Source organism: Phyllopteryx taeniolatus, chromosome 14 (genome assembly GCF_024500385.1).
Source record: "Phyllopteryx taeniolatus isolate TA_2022b chromosome 14, UOR_Ptae_1.2, whole genome shotgun sequence".
NCBI classification, from domain to species: domain Eukaryota; kingdom Metazoa; phylum Chordata; class Actinopteri; order Syngnathiformes; family Syngnathidae; genus Phyllopteryx; species Phyllopteryx taeniolatus.
The window spans coordinates 9,818,943-9,836,842 of record NC_084515.1 but is presented as its reverse complement, the minus strand read 5'-3'; the positions used below and the strand labels follow the sequence as shown (position 1 = coordinate 9,836,842).

Genomic DNA, 17,900 nt, shown 5'->3' with positions numbered 1-17,900 from the left:
TATTTATTTCAGTTTTAGAAAATATGCAGTATTTGTAGTGGTCGTAGCTATTAAAAAAAACATCACAATTTCAAGGTCAACAGCCTCACTTACGCCCCATCTACTCTTACTTAAGAGTTACTGCAAAGATGTAAAGTTAAAACGAAATTCAACCTAACAAACTGTAGACATTTTTTTTTCAAGTATTTGTTGTATAAAACCAACGTCACACAACTGTAAGGTGCACGAAAAGCTTGAAGAATTGTCAGTCCCTCAAATGGGATTAAATTTAACCTTGGAAAAGTGCTCACAACCTTTTTCCAGAATGAAGCTGAATACCAGGAACTTTGTGGAACACTGTGCAGAACTGCAAGAGACGCATCCGGCCATCAAAGTGACAAATGCAGCAGTGTTGGAAGGCGAAGAGAGTTTGGCTCGAGAACAGACAGAGGGTAACCAAGGGACACCGGTAGAAAAAAAATGATTCAGACGACCGAGAGTTAAGAATTTAGGGCGCGGGCGGCCCATAACGTCTTTGCAATGTGTGCGCCTCAAGGGTATACATTACTATAACAGTTGCCTGTGTGAATCAGCAGTGTCAGTGGCCAGGGGCCACATTTCCACCATCGACGGTCCTGAGTAGCCATCGATACTTATTGAGCGAAATCGAATCTCCTCGGAGGACAGTCTTGCGTTGGCACGTACTGTATGCACTCGTTCCCACCAGCCTTATCTGATGGTCCCCATAGCCACTCATCGAACAATCATCCCCACGACACAGGGAAAACCTGCAGTGCATAGAGAATGTCCCTTCACACTCCATCCGGAAGCAAAGTCCATGAAAGTCACAGTCCTGTCCTCGCATTCAGTCGAAGTGAAGCCACAGAGATAGCAATGACTGTTACGTATGTTAATGAATGGAAAAGAAGTAAATTGCCTCCAATGTGAAGTTTCCAGATAACCAGTGACCTGGATGATGAGAATTCCTAATAATCCCTTTTCTATCTTTGCTGTGATCAACATCTTCAAGGAGAGTTTAGGTCATCTTCGTGAGTGCCTTCCATGATGATTTAAATATTAAAATGTGCTGCCATCACGGGGCATCTCACTGTGATTTACGAGGTTTTAACAGCAGCGCATTATGCCGCGGTTATAACAGTTTTGAATATGTGCACACAAGTAAATTCTGCTCGTCTCTGTGTTTTAGTACAGCACTCTGGCACTAATCAGCATTCAAAGATAACTAAATGCGATAACGACTCTGAGGCGCCTTGCTTATTTTGCAGAGTCAGTCAAATCTGATCAAAACTCGCAGACATTATTGTGATAAAGCAGAATAGCTGCATGCCAGAGTGCAGCCTTTTTTGTTGTATTAGTTTGTGCTGATGTATTGCTTGCGGATATTCCTTTGTCTGATACATTTTGCACTGTAAGATATTTTAGTAGTCTTGTACTTCACAGAATAATCGTGTTTGATACAAGAGGCCAACATATAACAATATACTGTATTTTCACGACCATAAGGCACACTTAAAAGTCTAATATTTTCTCCAAAATGGACGGGGCGCCTTATGTGTGCACCAAGTTCCAAAATCTATAAATGTTTTTGTGTGATGAGCTTGACTGACTGGGAGCATTTCCTGCCGACATGCTTATTGTACATAGGAAAAGCGGACATGGCTGAGGACAGCATGCGGACGTAAAGGGGGAAGGGTGCATGAAGGAGGATGCTAAAGCCACGCCCCCAGTAGGTATATAGCACCGGGATGTGCATTGTGCAAAACAACATCGGTTTGGCTAAGGACCCCCGAAAATGGCACCTACGAAGCGACACGCTTACGAAGCACAATTTAAACTGCAAGCTATTGGTTACGCGGAGGAACATGGGAATCGAGCAGCCGCAGCCATGAGAGAATTCAAGATCAACGAATCCATGGTTCGCAAGTGGAGGAAGCAGGAAAACGAGCTTCGCCAAGTCAAGAAGACGAAGCTGAGTTTCACCGGAAAAAAAAGAAAAACAAAACGCGGAAACAAGGCGAGGTGGCCCAAGTTGGAAGACCAACTCGAGCAATGGATTAATGAGCAAAGAACAGCCGGGAGAAGTGTCTAAAGTCACCATTCGACTGAGTGCAATAACTCTGCCATGTGCAGCAAGTGAGGAAGCTTGCCATCATTCCGGGAGGCTTGACTAAGGAACTCCAACCGCTGGACATCGGTGTAAACAGGGCGTTCAAAGGGAAGTTGCGAGCGGCGTGGAAGCGATGGATGAAAGATGGCGAACACAGTTTTACTAAGACTAGGAGGCAGCGCCGGGCGAGTTACGCCACAATTTGTTAATGGATTGTGGATGCTTGGGCTAACGTGTCTGCTTGGACTGTTGTTCGAGCTTTCGTAAAAGCCGGCATCATTTCTGAGGTGCTTGATTGAGAACTTGCCCAGCTGTTCATTTCGGATACAGAAGATGAGGACTTTGATGGATTTGTGGATGAGGATTGATCAAAAAATAATGTGAGTACAATACTTCAATAAAGTACAACCGAACTCAGTTTTGCTCCCGCTGCCTTTTTAAAAACATTGTTTTAGCGTGCATACATGCTACCGTATGTTTTAAGCTAGCGTATGTTTTACCATGCCTGCGGCCAATAATACAGTGCGCCTTATGTATGCGTTAAATACGGAAATAGACCCCGTAACTGAGACTGCGCCTTTTAATACGGTGCGACCTATGGTCGTGAAAATACGGTAACTGTCGCATCACGAAACTGAAGCGATCAAACACTTTAATAGTACATAAGCACCAGTCGAGAAGTGGGGACATACATTTAAGGCTGACTACAGCACTAAATTACAACTAATTTAAGTGCAGCCGTGGTGCAATGGTTAAGGTCATTGCCTGCCACCGTTGGGGGACCTAGGTTCAAGACCCCGACTGGAGCATCCGCCAACATCCCCCGGACTCATGGCTGTGGTGTCCTTGAGCAAGACACTGATACCCCGAAATGCTCCCCGGGCGCTTCAGCTGCCCCCTGCTCCAGTGTGTTCCACTAACATGTGTATATGTTCACTGTGAAGCAGAGAACAAATTTCGTGTGCATGCATGCATGTTTATGACAGTAAAAAGTCATTGTTCTTCTTCTATTCTTCTTCATTTTATGGTGAGATACACAAATAGAGTGAAACCTCCGAAGTTGAAGACATTGTGTCGTTGGTTAACAAAACTAAAGAAAACTTAAGGAAAGACACCAAATTGAGAAAAAAAGAACAATACATGAGTATATTTGCTTTAGCATATACTTGGTCAAATTAAATTAAACATTTAATATCTATTTATTTTATTACTCACATTGTACTTAACAGCCAGACCCCATCCTGTCTCAGTACTGTCCACTGCCAGAAGTGTCTTTCCCCCCCCCCCCCCCCCCCCATCAATGGCCACTAGTTTTGCTGCGATTCATATTTTTAATTGCTGGTGAACGGCATCACAACTTCACAGATATAACGGCCAATCAAAAATGCCACGTCGTATCACGGGATTTCTCAACAATAACAGGTTTCCGGGTACGAAGAAAGATTCAGCCAGTCGCTGGCAATATATATACAAAGTATATATATTGTGCTTCGCAATAGTACTTAACTATACTTATACCTCATTATGTATCTGTGGCTAAAAAGCGAAGTGTGGAGACACTCTGTCGCTGAAATGCACAAGTGCAGTCAATGACTGGGTCGATCATTGCCAAAAGCTCCTCAAATATCCACACTTTTTATTTCTTACCCGTTTCCTCTCTTTGTATTATTAAAATATAGCTTGCAGTATGTAACTTTTTGTTGTTGTTAAAAGAAGTCCTTTTTCAGCCAAGCCACTACTAGAGGAGTTGACAATGCTGATTAAATCTAACATTTTGCGGTAGTTTTCAGTATTTGATCTTTTATTTTTCCACGTTGAATGGCGACATTCCCTTACTGCTCGCCTTCTGTCGCACCAAAAATGATGTAGGACCTGAAACGGCGCCTTTTACCTATCAATGGGCAAAGTGTGGCCGTGTCTCCGCTTGTAAAATGCTAACTAGACATAATAGTCTGCATTTCTGTAGATCCGTACATTTAGTGTGTCAAAAGTTACACTATTATCTTTACTACACAGCATCGTACCATCAAAAGTATTCTGAAGCTGTTACTTTATGATTTTAGATTTTACACACTGTTGCTTTTATTGCTACTCATGCAATATGTAAATGTACTGGAGGTTTCAGTGCAACACCATCATTACATCTGTCAGTTCCTGTCAATCAAAGGAAAATCCATTTTAATCCAGCACGCAGTGTATTTGTCTTCATTATAAAATACATTTAGTGTTGCAGGTTAATTCTACCCTTCAAACATTACTATTGAGCCAATCTGCTCATCTCGTTTGACAAGAAAATGAATAAAGCCCTAGCCCTTATTGCCAAACTTTTACCGTTATGCTCGTATGGCAGGTGGCTGCACCTCCCATCGTCTACGTCTTGTTCCGTTCACTTTACTGCTGTCAGAGTGCCAGAAAGGCAGCAGAGAGAGAGAGAGCGATGAGACACTCTCATGTCTATCAGAGTTAAGTGAAAACTAAATTGTCATCTTCTTTTCCTTTTGTCTTTTTTGTACGCGTTCTGACTGCTGCACCGCCCGACTCTGCCTGTGAAGCCCTGTTTAATCTTATTCCTGTGGGTCTGAGAGTGGTGGCCATCCAGGGAGTGAAGAGTGGCTTCTACATCGGCATGAACGGCGAGGGCATGCTCTACAGCTCTGTAAGACCCACACTTGGAAAGTGTATTGTGTGTTTGTGTGTGTGTCACCAGTATTCATGCATTCAGCACACGTTTTGTTCTATCCTCTTTGATGAATATCCAGCATTAGCACAAGAGCCCTTGTGATGTACTGTTATTGCATTGTTGTGAACCACTTATCCTCCTACTTTGTTGATCAAGCAGCACAGAACATGTTTTACATTCAATTCAACATCGAGTTCAGGACACATTGTTTTAAATTGCTGGCTGTCGTCTTTTTGACTCATCGTCGGGTTCATCTGCAAAAGAACGTTCCACTCGATTGTTTTTTTCCACAATTTCGACTGAGAATATTTCATATGTGAGAATTAGCAGATGGATGCTGTTGCAGAGCTAATATGCTATCAAAAGAAAGGAATTGAGGAATGTAACATGAACATCACAGCATATTATTGCAACCTCAGATAGGGTAGTCCTTTGTGGAGGCTATAAACAGCATTGTCATGAACAGGAAACGATGTAGGACCCAAATTCAAGACTCTGAAGCAAAAGAAAGTTCCCCAAACACACTGTTTAATAAATAATCTGGGTTCTGTACACGGGTAGGCAGTCAGCGAAGGTAACAATATCCAAAAGTGTGAGGTAAAAAGGCAAGGCTCAATAATCAAACAGTGTCGAAGCTTACTATGAGTCGATGGCGAGAACATGGAATGCTGGACCGTGACAACAAGATACAACAAACTGGCAACAAGACAGAATGCGACACAAGGTTAAATACTAGGGATGGGAATCTGGCATGAGCATAATCTGGCAAAAATGTTGTTACAGTTGCGATGGTGGGAATGTGACCCCAAACTTTGAACGGTATTGTATACATATGTATTTTTTTACAAATGTACTTCTAATTAAAATATTCCTTTATGCAATATTATATCTTATTGCTTGAGTCTCTCAATTTTAATATCAGGAATTCATTTGAACCAAATTTTATGTACCAAATCCCCACATCAACAGAATTATTATTCTGCAGGGTTCCAGAAATGAACGCAGCGGGGGAGTAAATATCATGCGGATGGATTTCTTATGCAGCGTAAGATGCAAGAAGCGCACGGGCGAGCGTGGGTGGGTAGGCCATCGCCGGGTGGGGGTGGACAGAGTCACGGATGTCAAATTTAATTTTGCTTCCTCTTACAGTGAATACACACCTCTGTAAGGCATTGGAATGTTTGACATGCAGAGGAAGTGAAAACGTGGCATACGCTGAGATACAGTAGAGACTGGAACATATCCCTAGTTAACGTGCTTATATAACTTCCCGTCTCGTGGTGCTTAACCCAGTTGGAAGTTACAGAAAGTGAAGGGATGAGGGCAATGTGTTACCCACAGTCCATCTGTGTTTTTTAAAATTTCAAAATCCTCATAAAATGTTTGAAGGACTGACCAGCATGTGTTTGATTACATGTACTGATAAGGGAGCAGTTTTATCAAGGTCGAGACGGGTCCAGATGGTGTAAATTTTACACGAGAGATGCAATGTCAAACGAATTTGTGTCATTTTCGATCTGAGCGGACTGATGAGGCCTCACTGGTTCAAGCAAGGACGTTCAATAAGCGTGCAAACGTGACTCATCTGGCTAGACTCATTTCATTCATAACTTAAGACTCATAAACAACCTCCCAGTGCTCACAGTGATAACCTCTTCCCGCCCGCCCACTCGGCAGTCTAATTGCCCGCTCGGCAGCCATCGTGTGATTCATTGAAATCACGCCAAATTGAGGTCCGCAGTCTGACCCGGGCCTGCGTGCACCCCCCTTCATGAAAGCATCATTTGCGTCCGGCGGCGTCCCGATTATTATGAATTACAAGCCAAGCTGTACCCTGGTGTCAAATTGCAGCTTTCAGCCTAACAGCCATGACACTCCATTCATCCTGTTAATTATCTGTTTTATGGGCTGGCAAATGCAATTTTGACCTTTCCCGTCATGCAGTGGAAATGTTTGTCAAAAAGTAGTATGTTTTTTTTTGTTTTTTTTCCATGACTGCAGAAAGTGCATTTTAATTACATTTAAAACATGAGGCAAATGCATTTTGGTCAGGTCGCTGGGATGGGAAACATGGGAAATCAGCATGCACCAGTAGGCAGAATGCAGGAGCTGGACTTATGAGCCTCGTGCCATGTTCATAGATGGGACTAAAGTTGCATATGGATTGCAAAGTGCGTACAGTATTCCTGCATACAATTACAGTGGTGCCTTGAGATACAAGGCACCGTGATCTCGCTTGTTACACAAAACACGTCTTCCTATTGAAATTAATTGAAATGCCATGAATCCGTTCTAGCCTTCCCCCTCTAAACAACAAAAATGTATGTAATATGTATTTTGATGAGGAAATATAGCACTCGATTATATTGTACTTCATAAAAACATACAGTAATTAAACAATTAAATACAAGTGAAAAGAATTAAACAGTTTTGTCACACTACATCAATTGAATGGCCAGTATAAGACAGACAGACAGATATACTGTTCATTGAGACATCTCAACTGTTCATTGAGACATCTCAACTCCTCTCAGCTCATCGGTACAGCACTAATATTAGTCGTTCTTTACAAAGAATACTGGTATATTGTCTGTCTACATGTATTGCTGCACTGTTTGAGTTTAATTTGTTGCTTAAAGGTTTATAGCGCCGCAACATAGATGCTATCTAGTGTTAGCATTAAGCTAGCCAACTGAAAGCCTCAACCATGTGGTTGTTTTAAATATGCAAGGTGTATTATGTTTTATATTTAGTTTGACAGTAAACTTCAGCTGAAAGTGACATTAAACAGGTTAAAGCCTCTTTTTAAAATAATTTGCTGTATAATGTAATAAAGTGCTGCCTACTATGCAGTGAGTTCACAGCCACCATTCAGGGCTCGTATCTCAAGTAAAAAAATCGGCCGAACGACAGCTCTAATCTTGAAAAACTCATAAATTGGGACACCTGTGTCTTAAGCCACTACTATATTCAACAGTACAGGTCGTATGCGGTACAATTTAGTATGCGCTTCAAGAGGAACGTTTGTGTTAACGCATTTATGACCCTTCCACATGGTGCAATGACAGCCATTAAATAAGCCCTTCAGTTTTTACTTTTGATGCAACTTGCGTTTATTATTGTTTGCTGTTCTCTATCTGACAAGCCTTCTCGCCCATTAATGCGTTTCTTTTATTGTCTTATTTTCGTCTCTCTCCAAAAATCTCAAGCATACACATCCCTCTCTCTCCTGGGAGGTCATTATTGAGGGATATCCTCCTATTTTGGTCACGCTTCCCTCTCTGCTGCTTTTCTGTCTTGTTGTGAGAGTTTTTTCGCTGCCTGCGTTCATCAGTTTAAGCGGTTGCTGCTGATTGACACGAGCCTTGTTGAGCCTTTTGCTGATGAAGCTGTGGGTGAGCGGGGTTGATAATGCTTGTGTGGAGTGTTTTAGCCCTGTTAGTGTGTGGGGGCTGAACAGCTACAATGAAGACACCAGTTCCATAATTCATAACTTCTTGTCAACATGACCTAGTTTGCCCAGTTTGCTGTTAAACAACACAGTAGGAATTGGCTATCTATCTATCTATCTTTTTAGATCGATCGATCGAAAATTCTTATTGTTGTTGTTTTAAAGATATTTTTTTTCACATCAGTCTATTTGACAAACGTAAACAGGGAGATTGATACAACTGGCAGCATTACACAAAGGATATGGAAATAATTGAGCACCGAACTTCGTAGAAGGGTCATTTTGATAATCTGGAAAAAGTTGCGGGTATAATAATTTAGTTTCACCACATGAGTAACTGGTATGAAAAGAACTGCCCATTGCAGACCTCATAATAGTACTATCCATCTCTTTGTCAACCCTAATTAACCAGGAAGTAGCCTGCAAACTAACAAACAGATGGATAAGCAATAAACAACAACAGTCCAATGAATTCTCTTTGGTGGAGGTCTCTGCTCTCTGTTACTGACTGGCTTCTAGTTCTATGTGCATGTTACACATTGATAAAATAACCACTTGAGAGTGGCCTAAGACCTCTGCACAGTACTGCATATCCCTTGTTGGTTGGCTGGGCATCATCTATCTCTATCCAGCTTCTCATCTGGTTCGGGCTAACCATCCATCCATTTAGAGTAACTGCTCCTATTCTTTTATATTTAACTGGGGACTAAATTCACTGCTTCTTATTTATGTCACAGGAATAAATGACATGTCACAGTAAAACCTTCACTGAAGGTCCCAAAGTAGGAGAGAGTAAAAGTTGTGGAAGGTTAGAGAGTGTGGTTGGGTTTCTTTCAAGGTAAAAAATGAGCCAAAAATGGCTCCATGAAATGCTGCTTTGTCTGTCATGTTTCGTATGCATTTGTGCTTCAGGTAATGATTGATAATTTCATTTGTTAATCTGTCACTGCATTGCATAATTGTTCCGTATTAAAAGCTCGAGCTGGGATCTTCAGATTTTATGGGAAATACCTCAAACAGTGAATTTTTTTCCTTGATTTATTAATGCCTATGTAGTCATGGGCCTCGTAATTAATACATATTATTTATACCTAGACATTATTCAGCAACTACAGCATCATTTCAGATAAAAAAGGCGTTTTGCTCTTCAGCGTAGTTCCTCCTTCACTATTGGGATATTAGCCCGTGTTTGAGGTTTGATTTCAGTCATTTATCATCTCTGTCTTCTCTGGAAGGACTTCAACAAGGTCAACACACAACCACATGCTGACTCTTTGGACTGAGACCGAGAGAAGATAATCATAGTGGTGGGGAATAAGAGGAGTAAGTGCTGTGAGAGAATATACCAGTCTAGACCAGCCTGACCTGAATTCTCGGTGGAATATAAATGAGCTCCTTGGGGCCTCTATGGCAGTCTTGGGATTTTCCGTAAGGCTAAATCTTTGAGGTACATGGATGGCTCAGTCCCAAATTCAAAAGGAAGTCCTTCCAGAATCCTCTGCAGCCTCATACAAAGTCAAAGAACACCTGTCGCTAACACTGATTCAAATTCTGAATGCGTTCAACCCAGTTCTGCTGGCAACCCAGTTTCATATCCATTACATCTCACTGTTGTTCTTTTCTCTTAATCTGCCAAACGACGTCACCACTGGCACTCTCCTCTCACGGGCACTCGACACAAATCACTCAATAATCACCCCCTTCATTCATGCCAAATAAGTTTGAAATGCTCAGGAAATTGTGAAAATTGAACTTAGAAAAAGATAAAGGTTGATTAATGAATCTTATGATTGAACACATCATATTCGAATGAAAGTACTGTGGTGGTGGGTCGATGTATAACCCCAATTCCAATGAAGTTGGGACGTTGTGTTAAACATAAATAAAAACTAAATACAATGATTTGCAAATCATGTTCAACCGGTATTTAATTGAATACACTACAAAGACAATATATTTAATGTTCAAACTGATAAACTTTATTGTTTTTCGCAAATAATCATTAACTTTGAATGTTATGGCTGCAACACGTTCCCAAAAAACTGGGACAGATGGCAAAAAAGACTGAGAAAGTTGAGGAATGCTCATCAAACGCTTGTTTGGAACATCCCACAGGTGAACAGGCTAATTGGGAACATGATTGGGTATAAAAGGAGCTTCCCTGAATTGCTCAGTTATTCACAAGCAAAGATGGGGCAAGTTTCACCTCTTTGTGAACAAGTGCGTGAGAAAACAGTTGAACAGTTTAAGGACAATGTTCCTCAAAGTACTATTGCAATTTGTAACTAAATTAAGACAAGATCATCATTATTTAAGTATTGATACTTTTTGTGAAATATGTATGTTTGGTGGTGTGCCATGAGATTTTCGAATGTGAAATATACAGGTATGCTCAGTAAAGTCTGGGAAACAAAACAATTTCAATTACAGTGACTGATGCAATTACAATCAGAAATTATTGTTCACACCGGCACGTTTAAAGAGATTATTGCTAGCCAAAACAGCAGCACCTACTGTGGCACATAAACAGTCTGTCAGATGTGTGAAGTCTTACCGTCTGCCACATGTCCAAAAGCTCAATTTTTAAGGACAAAAACTTGCATTTGAATATCGACTAAAGGCCAAAACATATAGAAAAATAGTTATTGGACAAAATTCAAAATTTACCAAACCTAATTTCCACCCCCCCCCAAAATATTATCTCCAAACTCCTAGCTGAGATAGTGACATTTAAGTAGTGAGGGGATTAATAATATTAGAACATTTATATACGATCCATAATTCACATTTACTGTATATACTGTTCTGCTCCCCTTAGTTTTTCCAGCTTTGTAAGCAATACCCTTTGGCGATCCCCAGTCCTTTGTATATGTAAATTAACGCTGCGAAAAGTAATGAACAGGCCCTCGCACCCCCTTTATTCTGGCTAATCTTTGAAATGATTATCAAACTTTGATGCCACGCTCTGCCCGCATTACACAGCGTAGACAACACTAAACTAACACTATATATCATTGGCATAGACTGATGAACAAAAAAACACAATGTCATAAATGTTCATACTAATACACCTGATAATCTTGCATGACATTGAATAATAGGAAATTACTGATGAAGGATACTTGCTTCTGATTGGTGCTCATTTTGGCTAAATTCCCCAGTAGGAGTTTTTCAAATTCACTCCGACATGGCCGACTATGAGCTTGGTCGTTGAGATTTTTACGTGTGTCCTGTTATGCTAGACATGTCTGACCAATTTCATGTCGATTGGTGAAACCGGTGTCACTGGCAATTTTTTTCCAATTTTCCAGGGGGGGAGGGCTTATTTGTTAGTGGGGCATCATGTTGTGATCCCAGGATGCACATACTTGAAATAAAAACTATATATATATATATATATATATATATATATATGAAAATGTTAGTTATTCATTGTAAGAATAATAAAAAATTCCAAGAGGTCCCAAATAAGCATTTTTGCAATCACTCTTCTGATTGTGAGCTGTGAAATGTGGCACCTCCACTCGTCTTGTAGCACTAACAACTATGCCTCATTATGTATTCCTCTCAGACAAAGCAACTCGGTCGGTGAACCATTTGGCACGCATTTTAGTGTGCGGGCGTGTTTTAGGTGTTTATTCCTCTTCATTGTGTGCTTCTGCGCTTCACGCGAATCCATTAAGGTGATTTCATTAATCATGAGAGACTGCGACCCGCGTTCCTCACCTCATTTTTCCTACTCAGTCATCTGCAAACAAGGTGCGCTGTCAGACTTCAAAGTCACTTACGTTCCGTCCTTATCATTCCCAAGAGCTTCTTTGTCCACACGCAACACAGCTCCAAGCCAAGCTTGTGGGGAGTGATGTCCTTGTGGCTCTGTTGTTTGGAGGGGATGCTATGGCGTGACAGCTTCTGAGGAGCAGCAAAGCACTCTCCTCCCTGTGATGTACACCAGGGGTTCTTAAACTTATTGGCCCTGTGACCCCTGACAGGAGAATTTTTTTCTCAAGGACTCCATAGTCCTTATAGCAGTTAAACATAACTATCATTCATGTGCACCCCTAAATGGCATGGGAATTATGATTCTTTTTTGAACATTTAAACATAGAGAAAGGAACTTAACCAAAATCAATTCACTTCAATTCAATACAGTACCTTACACAAATGTTTAAGATAGGATTGCTAGTGCTAACTTTACAACAAGCTTGTTTGTTTGGCAATTTGTCAGAAAGTGAACGATTCTTCAAAAAAAAAATTTTTTTAAATGCTTGCTACGGGCTGTTTATTGCCACTCTCAGTTGAAGTAAACATAAACTAAAAATGAACATAAACTAAACATAAAGGAGTTGTCTTTAAAACAACCGCATAACTTTCGCTATACTAATGCTAACACATAATGCAAAGCATCATAGATGGGCTAACGAATAGCATCAATGTCGCTGTGTTATCAGCTTTTAAGCAACAAATATTCGAACAGCGACAGCGCAGAAAACATGCAGAAAGACAATATAACAATACTAACAGTCAAATATTATTTATTCATTTCAAAAAATGACCAATATTAGGCCTACTGCAATTACCTACTGAGCATCTGTGACCGTCTCCTTCGTGTATATCCGTATGTCTGTATTATACTGCCCTCCGGTGGCCAAAGCGCACACAACCAGAAGGAGCCGCACAAAGAATTCATCATCATGCACAGTTTATATCTAAATATTGTATTTAATTATGTTATTACTGTATGTTTTCACAAAGCACAATATGGTAGAATGATATTTATATTATTGAAAATATGTTCTAAATTTTTAGGTTATTGTTTTGAGGGGTGGAACAGATTAATGGAATATCCATTCATTTCAATGGGAAAAGATGACTTCAAATACAAGTGTTTTAATTTAAGAGCATGGTCACAGCACAAATTAAACTTGTAAGTCAAGGCAGCATTGTATTTATCAATCTGACATGCATTGCTTCCACTTCCACAACAAAGTTACAAACACAGAGCTAGTTTCCAAAAGGAGTATTAGTGTTGTGGGGGCACCATTTATAACCATTTATAACTGGTTAGGGCGTTTGCCTCACAGTTCTGAGGACCGGGGTCCAATCCCCGGCCCCACCTGTGTGGAGTTTGCATGTTCTCCCTGTGCCTGCGTGGGTTTTCTCCGGGCACGCCGGTTTCCTCCCACATTCCAAAAACATGCATGGTAGGTTAATTGAAGACTCTAAATTGCCCGTAGGTGTGAATGGTTGTTTGTTTATATGTGCCCTGCGATTGCCCAGTTTGAGAACAACTGCTGCAATCTATGTGCTTGACCTAATTGGGGCTCATAACAGATGACGATGGACCAATGCCTGATGGTGTGCACTCCGTCATTGTCTGCCTCACACACACAAACACGCGTTCGCCGCCAGACAGGCAGGACATGACCCTCTGAACCCCAGCAGAGATAGAGACTCCTGCAGTTTGACAGAACGTCTGCAGGCTCTAGATAACCTGCCGTGCCCGAGCCTGTCCTCTCGGCTGCTGACCCACGAGAAGTGTCCATATACTGTAGCGATGATCGCACTGACCTCACCTTCCCAAAGTCCTTTACGGTGCTTGCCTTGCACACTTGCGTCTTTTAGAAATGAACGGGGTGTGACTCAAGCTGTTGCTGAGCTGTGAAATGCTGCGTGAGCATCGAAAGCACCCATAAACACACACACAATTCTCTTTAGAGGACATATGGCGGCCTTTATTTTTAATTAGTCCATACTTTGCAACGCCAATGAGACAACGCAATTAAATGGTGAGAACTGCTTATCTCATAGCCGAAATGAGATTTTGACTGCTTGTTAAAAACACCACTAAGGCTTCATAATACAGAAATCCAGATAGCGGGAAACTGTGAGTAATTGACCCCCCCCTAAAATGTTTATAATTGCCTATATGAATTGTTTAAACCGTAAATATACCACAAATTAGGATTCCCAGTTTACCATTTCAAACTTATTGGTACTTTCAGTCTCTCAGTTGTCATGTATTACTTCAACATACTTCCTTGAGACCAATTCATATTTAGATACGGTTTTGGCGCCATTTTGTGTCATCTTAGACTGTTGTAGAAGGAGCACAAATGCCCCAAATTCACTGAAAAAAAAGTAATTTGAATTTAATTAATTCGAACATGTAACATAAATTTCACAAGATCAAAAGGTGGTAAACAAAGTACAGTATGTTATTTTCAAAAGGAAGAGAGAAATTACGTCAGTTTACGTCAGACATTGTAATTATGTGCAACCGATGTACATGATCAAATTAAGAAAGCTTTTTTCAGCATAGCTGAGTTTTAGGGAGTTTGTGAATTACTGTAGACATATATATATATATATAGGCGGCATGGTGACTGGTTACCACAACCGCCTCACAGTTCTGAGGACCTGTGTTTAAATCCCAGCCCTGCCTGTGTGGAGCTTGTATGTTCTCCCCATGCCTGCGTGGGTTTTCTCCGGTTTCATCCCACATTCCAAAAACATACGTGGTAGTTTGATTGATGACTCTAAATTGTGAATGTGCGAATGGTTGTTTGTTTATATGTGCCCTGCGATTGGCTGGCGACCGGTTCGGGGTGCATATATATGTCCATCCATGCATCCATTTTCTGAGCCGCTTCTCCTCACTAGGGTCGCGGGTGTGCTGGAGCCTATCCCAGCTGTCATCGGGCAGGAGGCGGGGTACACCGTGAACTGGTTGCCAGCCAATCGCAGGGCACATAGAAACAAACAACCATTCGCACTCACAGTCATGCCTACGGGCAATTTAGAGTCTCCAATTCATGCATGTTTTTGGGATGTGGGAGGAAACCGTAGTGCCCGGAGAAAACCCACGCAGGCACAGGGAGAACATGCAAACTCCACACAGGTGGGGCCAGGGATTGAACCCGGGTCCACAGAACTGTGAGGCTGACCCTCTAACCAGTCGACCACCGTGCCGCCACATATATATGTGTATCATTAATAAAATGTAACAGCCGAAAAATGTCAAATTTACACCCACAATCTGTCTTTTTTCTGACCAGCACTACTCTCGTTCTTTCTTTTCTGTCTATTACTCATACACACACCACCACACAGCATGCACACACATTAACACTATAAATGGACACCTCCAGCAGGAAAGTGGAATTGGACAACTTTAAAAGGGCACAGAAACCTGCAGGAGATATTGTGAACACATCCACACACACTCACACATACAGTACGCGTACACACATTAACACAAAAATCCTGCTTTAAAATGAGATTAGGTTGTGTAAAACCAATTCAGCTGTTCTGCATCGCTACAGCTATCTGCACAAATACAACTTTACTCATTTTCAAGGTGTCTCGTTCAGATAAGGAGGAGCATTTTAAAAATGACTTTTTTTTTATAACAGTTTCCACGTTTTTAATAACATGCCTGGGACATGGTTTTCTCAAAAACTCCACAAGGAATTATAACACACTTTTAGCTCGTTTTTGTCTCATGCAAGTGAGCGACTGTATACCCCACCACTTTTAGTACTGACTCAATAGTGGGTCTTGCTTTCCGTGATAACCGGTGGTGCAGCCTTTTCACTCATCGAGGCAGTGTTTCATACACTACACTGTGTGTATGTGACGTATAGGCACATCGCCAAACGCAAATAATCCCCATCGGCACCGTCGACAACTTCCTCAAGCAATCAATTACGCGCTCCTTATCAAAAGCTAAGGATGTCACGATCATGTTTTGGTCGTAGAAACACGGTTTGGGGGTGGTTATTATGTAAATTAACCCTACTGTTACACAACTGTGGGGCGGAACTGCAGTACGGCTCGCTTACAGACACGTTTTCAGAACATGGCAGGTAAAAACATTTTACGTGGTTGTTTAATTTTATACTTCATCGGTGTACAGGCATTCCAGAGGTCCAACTATTTGTATACAAGCCATTAAAAAGTCAATTTTCCATAATATGTCCCCTATAAATTGAGCCAAGGATGCATAAAACCAAGCCATCTGTTCTGCTTCAACTACATCTATCCACATAGATACTACTTTATTTATTTTCAAGGTGTCTGGTTCAGATAAAGAGGAGAGTGTGGGTGTATTTTAAAGATGAACGCATTCGCATTAAATTCATTTATTCATGGCTTGACTGCTTTTTAGAGATAATGCTGTCACCACCGTGCTTTGCTGTGGGTATGGTATGCTGGCGGTGATACACAGTGTTGTTTTTGCTCCAAACATACTGTACCTTTTGGTATTTTGGCTAAAAATTCATTTTCATCAGACTATATAACATTTTTCCACATGCTGATATGATTTCTATTTAAAATTTTGCCTGGCTGAATTCTTTGTGTTAAAAAATAAAAAATAAAAGGCACAGTGCATCACCAGAATGGCATATCCAAGGTGAAGTCTAGTCTTTAGCCAAGGTGGAGGTACACAAATACTAGTCTATTTTGCCACAAAACCTTTGCTTTTCCAGTAGAAAGCTGAAGAGGAATTAAAGTATGACAAAGATCCCAAGCGTATATCTAAATCGGTAAACGAATAACTTTACAAGAACAAAATAAAAATGTTGGAATGGGCCGGAACCAGAGTGTCATATCATTGCTGATGTAACAGCAATCGCACTGTGTTTCTGTGGTTTTATTAAATAATAATAATAATAATAATAAAAATGGCGGCACGGTGGACGACTGGTTAGAGCGTCAGCCTCACAGTTCTGAGGACCGGGGTTCAATCCCCGGTCCCGCCTGTGTAGAGTTTGCATGTTCTCCCCGTGCCTGTGTGGGTTTTCTCCGGGCACTCCGGTTTCCTCCCACATCCCAAAAACATGCATGAATTGGAGACTCTAAATTGCCCGTAGGTGTGAATGTGAGTGCGAATGGTTGTTTGTTTGTATGTGCCCTGCGATTGGCTGGCAACCAGTTCAGGGTGTTTGCCGCCTCCTGCCCGATGATAGCTGGGATAGGCTCCAGCACGCCCGCGACCCCCGTGAGGAGAAGCGGCTCAGAAAATGGATGGATGGATGGATAACAAAAATACAGTACAGCAACCAAGCCACAGTGTACCCTGCCTCTTGGCAAAGTCACCTGGCAAAGGCTCCAGCTTACCTACCACCCTAATGAGGATATGCAGTTCAGCAAATGGATGGATGGGTGGAAATTTTGAGACAAATTATCTTGATCTTGTTTTTTTTTGTTCTTTTAACAGGGGTGTTTTCAATTTCTACTCTGTAGTGTATCTTGGTGGGTGCTGTCATATTTATGGATGTAATGGATACTTGGAGTATTCCGTAGCCAAGTTGGGGTGAGGATGTTGATTGAGATAGTGGGAACAGGGAATAAGAGGTATTTTGAGGGCGTGGGAACGCCGAAGTGATCGAGTAGAAAGTGGCACGAACTCCCGGGAGAAGGTGAAAGCGAAGTTCTCCATGACTGAACCTTCGCCAAGGCGTCGTTAAAACGGATCGCATTAATCAAACGGCTGCTCTGTCCCGGGAAAAGTTGGACCCAAATGTAGCACACACTTTATAATTCCACAATGAAGATGCTGGCGTGGGCGGGAATGTGCGGTGGGCTTGAGTGGGACTTCATGCCAGGAGAAAAGCAAGTGGACAGTCGAATCGGTGTACCGTTGGGATGACATGCAT

General features: G+C 41.4%; 1 protein-coding gene and 1 long non-coding RNA gene across 4 annotated transcripts in view; one reads left to right on the top strand and one right to left on the bottom strand.

Moving 5' to 3' along the window:
* The window catches only part of LOC133488969 (uncharacterized), a 41,842-nt gene extending 28,777 nt beyond the window's left edge, over positions 1-13,065 (bottom strand). The window contains exons 1-2 of the long non-coding RNA XR_009791780.1: positions 12,819-13,065; positions 12,027-12,177 (exon numbers count right to left, since the gene is read on the bottom strand). This is a non-coding gene — a long non-coding RNA (uncharacterized LOC133488969). The remainder of the gene's footprint in view (positions 1-12,026; positions 12,178-12,818) is intronic.
* fgf12a (fibroblast growth factor 12a) overlaps positions 1-17,900 on the top strand; it is a 45,298-nt gene that overhangs the window by 18,582 nt on the left and 8,816 nt on the right. For all 3 annotated transcript variants that reach the window (XM_061797549.1, XM_061797546.1, XM_061797548.1), the window contains one exon: positions 4,660-4,763. In XM_061797549.1, coding sequence (XP_061653533.1) covers positions 4,660-4,763 — 104 coding nt within the window. The remainder of the gene's footprint in view (positions 1-4,659; positions 4,764-17,900) is intronic.